At 63.6% G+C, this 4,382-nt stretch overlaps 1 protein-coding gene across 2 annotated transcripts; it reads right to left on the bottom strand.

Moving 5' to 3' along the window:
• Positions 1 to 211: 211 nt before the first annotated feature.
• Positions 212 to 4,352, bottom strand: A4GALT (alpha 1,4-galactosyltransferase (P1PK blood group)). Of its 2 annotated transcripts, none has more exons than XM_028484900.2 (2): positions 3,537 to 4,352; positions 212 to 2,118 (listed from the first exon to the last, which is right to left on the bottom strand). In XM_028484900.2, the coding sequence occupies exon 2, from the start codon at positions 2,073 to 2,075 to the stop codon at positions 1,011 to 1,013; it is 1,065 nt and encodes a 354-aa protein (XP_028340701.1). In that variant the 5' UTR covers positions 2,076 to 2,118; positions 3,537 to 4,352; the 3' UTR covers positions 212 to 1,010. The 2 variants fall into 2 exon arrangements, with proteins under 2 accessions (XP_028340701.1, XP_028340702.1); XM_028484901.2 differs by having other exon boundaries at positions 3,272 to 4,352.
• Between the last annotated feature and the right edge of the window lie 30 nt (positions 4,353 to 4,382).

Raw genomic sequence — 4,382 nt, forward strand, 5'->3', positions numbered from 1 at the left:
TGGGGTGGGGGTGGGCATGGGGCCTGACGGAGGCATCGCGGCTGTGAGCCTGCCCAGCGGCCAGGTCCCCGCCGCCACTCCCCCCACCCCCGCGACCTAGGCAGGCTGCATGACCTCAGGCACGTACCCCCCCCACCACCGCCAGCCCCAGCTGCCTCCTCAGCTGCAGGGCGGGGCTAACAGTGCGAATGAATGTATATCATCAAGCAAAAAGCACTAGATGTTGGTGAGTCGCCTTTATCGTATTCATTATTCTCACTTTTATTGTGTTTATTGTGGGTAGGGTAGGGGCTGTTTCCTTTAAAATGCTCTTCCTGAGCCACAAGAACTCCAGGGCCCCTGCCCCTGAGTGGGCAGCTGGCACACGTCACTCCTGCAACATTTCTGGAAAGAAGGATGAGGTGGGCAGGCAGGCCCTCCCCCAAAGAGCTCCCCAGGCCAGCTCTGCCGGCCTCGGCCCCCCTGGAAAAGAAACCCAAACCCCAGAAGCGCCCCACCCCTTGGGCTCACGAAGCTGGGTGTGCCTCCCGGCTACCCCACAAGCGGCCTCCTCTCCCTCCTTCCTACCCCTTTTCCTTGGGCTTCTCCGCGCTCCCCTCGCGGGCACTTCGGCCCCAGCCTGCCTGCTTCCCGCGCTGCCCTGGAAGATGCTTTCACACTTGCCGGGCTTGCCTGTTGTCTGCAAGACCCAGGATGCTCACCCGGTGCCCTCGGGCTGATTCTGGCTGGGCCCCCTTCCCCCACCACTGGTCGCCTCTACCCTGTGACAGTGCACTGGCCTAGGCGGTAGAGGCGACCAGTCCCACCAGCCTCCCGCTAGCTTGAAGGGAGCAGGTCCCGGGGCCCGCAGCACGCCTTCCAGCAACAGCTCTTGGGCCGACAGTTCCCCGCCCTCCCCGCTGCCTGCCCCAGATCCCGCGCTGCAGCAGCTCCGGTCTCCCCAGGAAGGGTGGCCGAGCCCTCTCCTTCAGGACGCCGGGTGCAGGGAGGGAGCCAGGCAGGCAGGCCCCTCACAGGTAGAGCTTCATGGCCTTGTGCGTCGTGGGGCAGTAGCGGGCGTGGAGCTGGGCCAGCAGTGCCCTGGACGTGGCCTTGAAGCGCGTGCCCTGGCTCTTCTTGTTCCACACGTGGACAGCGTAGGTGGCATTGAGCAGCCGGGACAGCTCCTCGGGGCTGATGTCTTCGAAGTACTTCTTCCAGTTCTGCCAGGGGATGGGGTAGAACGCCTCGTAGGGCAGGGTGGTGACGCCGCGGCAGGCGTGGCTCTCGCCCAGGCTGCGGATGGAGCACCACTTCTTGAAGACCCGCGTGAGCAGCTGCGGGCCCTGGTGGCCCCAGATCCAGCCGTTGTAGTGGGCCACGAAGTCACGCATGCACAGCGCCATGAACTCGTGGTGGCGCTCGAAGGCCAGGAAGGCGCCGTTGAGGACATAGCGGGACTGCGTGCCCAGCGCGTTGGTCAGGTTCCCCAGGTTCCTGAGGACGATGAAGTCCGTGTCCAGGTAGATGCCTCCAAACTTCCACATGAGCGCGATCCTGGAGGCATCGGAGAGCACGGGCAGCACGTAGGGCTCCCACCGCCGCTGCAGGGCCGCGTACCAGGCTGCCAGGGGCGTGTCCCGAAACAGCTCCTCCAGGTCCAGCGGGAGCAGCTGCACGTTGGGGAAGCAGCCCAGAAGCGAGAGGCCCAGGTGCCGGGGCAGGGAGGCGTTCCCGCCGGGCAGCCCCTTCATCAGGACCGCCACCCGGGACTCAGGCTGGGCCCTGGCTGCTGACTCCACCGAGCACATGAACAGGAAGTTGGGGTCCGTCCGGTCGGAAGTCTCCAGGAAGAAGATGCTGCCGGGAGTGGGGGTGCCGGAGGGCGGTGTGTGGGGGACCAAGTGCGGGCAGGGTATGTCAGCAGGCAGGTTAGAGAGCTGTCCTTGGCCCCCGGGCTCTCCCACGGTGTGCCAGTAGACCATGACGGAGACCAGAAACGTGAACTTGAAGCCGATGATGAGCAGGGTGCAGACCCGCCGCCTCCGGGCACCCCGGAGCAGCCGCGGCAGGCAGTCGGGGGGCCTGGACGTCATCTCCCCGGATGACGTCAGGAGCCTCCAGCAGGAAGCGGCTGGTCTGTAAGAGACGAGCACCCCTTTCGGGCAGGCTGCTGGCATCCCTGACCCAAGAGAGACACTTCCTACAAACACCAGCCACAGCCGACGCCGGCTTCCAGAGCCCACGGGCCTGCCAGGTGCTCAGAGCCCCACCTCCGTCCTCATCTGTAAAATGGGGGCAGCGGGCCATGGACTGAGGTCTGAGCAGGGTCCCTTTCACTCTGTGACATACCTGTGAGCTCCCCAAGGGCTGGGCCAGCACGACCTACGACGCGAGGCCAACATGGGCCCAGCGCAGGGTCTGGCCTCTCTGCCTGGCAAGGCCTGTCCCCTTTGAACTACCAGGCTGGTAGCCTAGGATCTGAGGCCCAATGCCTGCACCTCTCGGTCCCATTCAGTTCCACCAGCCGGGCCTGGAGCTCGTCCAAGAGGAAGAACTGCCAGCAGCCACAGGGACTTTTAGCAGGAGGCCTGGGGCTCTGGGGGGACTGGGTGCTGGCAGCCAAGCTCGCTCAGGAGCAGGCCGGGAGGACTCTAGGCACGTGGGCATGCTGGCCGGGTCCCGAAGCCCTTGGGCAAGACAGGACGGGGTCTCCTGGGCCCCTGGCTTCCCCAGCCCCTGCCTGGAGGGAGAGGGACAGGGAGGTTGTGCTATATATAGTCTGTGACTCGACTAGTACTGTTGCCCTTGGACTCTCATTCTCTCCTGATGCCCAGGCTGCTGCTGGCCAGCAGCAGGAACATTCTTGGGTGCCTTGCAGGAGGTTGGGAGGAACAAGAGAGGCTTGCGGTGGGACTGTGTGAATGCCTGGGACATGAGGGGCCCCAGGTCTGCCTGAACCAGCAGCAAGACGGTAATACTGGAGCAAGGGTTATATTCATTCATTCAGTGAACACTGACTGTCCACCACGCACATGTCAGGCAACCTTCTCAGCATTTCACACATATTAACTCATTAAACACTCGCAGCCACCCTGTGGTGAGGGAACTGAGGCTCGGAAGTCCGGTAACTCATGCAGACTCCTCCGGCCAGCAAGTGGCAGGGCGGGGTTTGAACCCAGGCCACCTGGCTCCAAAGTCTGTGTTCTCTCCACTGCGCCATCCTGCCTGGCAGACAGAGCTTGCAACCGTGTGAATGTGCCTGGCACTTGGGGACCCGGTACACACTGACCTGGACGGTGCTCACTATTAAGAGAGGCCTGGCCGCCATTTACTGTAACCCCAGGGGACAGCTGCATAGTTTCCCCTTTAGAGGCCAGGAAGCTCGGGTGCAAAGCGGTGGGCGACTGGGTGCAGCCTGGGGGCCAAGGGGGGCCGGAGTCAACCCCTCCCAGGACAGAGGGGTCTTGTGGCCCGAGGGTGGTGCCAGGAGCCCGTGACTTGCTCGCCAAGGCTGAGGCAGGGAACCGTGACCACGTCATGGGCTGGAAACTGACCAGCATGGCCGGCCCATGGTGGCGAGGTGGGGATCCAGGCAGCCTGGCAGGCCTCCTGGAGACACGCCCTGGCTCAGCAGCCAGCCTCCTCTGCCAGCAAGAACTCGGTCCTTCCACACGCTCTCCATGCCTGCAAACCCATCTGCAAAAGATGGCGAGAGACAGAGTGAGGCCGGGCAGGCTGGGCCTGGGGCTCCTTTGTTCACCGATTCCTCCACTCTCTGGGCCCCTCGGGCCCTCAGGGAACATGCTTGTGAGAAGAGAAGAGTAGCGCTCAGCCTCAGGGGAGACCATCTGGACAGAGACAAGGACCATAAACTAGATGATGGCTGAATGGAGCAAAGGGGCCAGCAGAGCGGGAGAAGGTGGCTTCCTGGGGGAGGTGACACTTGACGAGAAGGGAACTAGCCAGATGGGCCTCCGTGAGCGCCGTGGGGGCCTGCACACCTCTCTCCCCAGGACCCGGCTCAGTGCCTGGGACACAGTAGCCACACAGGAAACGGACTCGCTGTCCGATTCGCTCACTCAGCAGCCAGAGGGCCGCTTTAAAAACACAAGTCCGGCCAGGTTGCTCCTCTGCCCAGACCCTGAGTGATGTGGGAGGCCCAGTCCACGAGGTGCTGCGTGTCCCCATACCCTGACCTCACACCCGCTTCTCTCCCCATCGCCGCCTGGCCTCCTTGCTCTTTCTCAAGCCCATCCCCCCACGCTGCTGTCCCAGGGCCTCCGCACCTGCCGTTCCCTCTGCTTGGAAAGCTCCTCCTGCAGGTGTGAACACGGCTCATTCCTTCACCTCCCTTTGGTCTTCACTCAAGAATCATCTTCCCACGGGCCCTCCCCAGCCCC

This window comes from Physeter macrocephalus, unplaced genomic scaffold, assembly GCF_002837175.3.
Source record: "Physeter macrocephalus isolate SW-GA unplaced genomic scaffold, ASM283717v5 random_267, whole genome shotgun sequence".
NCBI lineage: Eukaryota > Metazoa > Chordata > Mammalia > Artiodactyla > Physeteridae > Physeter > Physeter macrocephalus.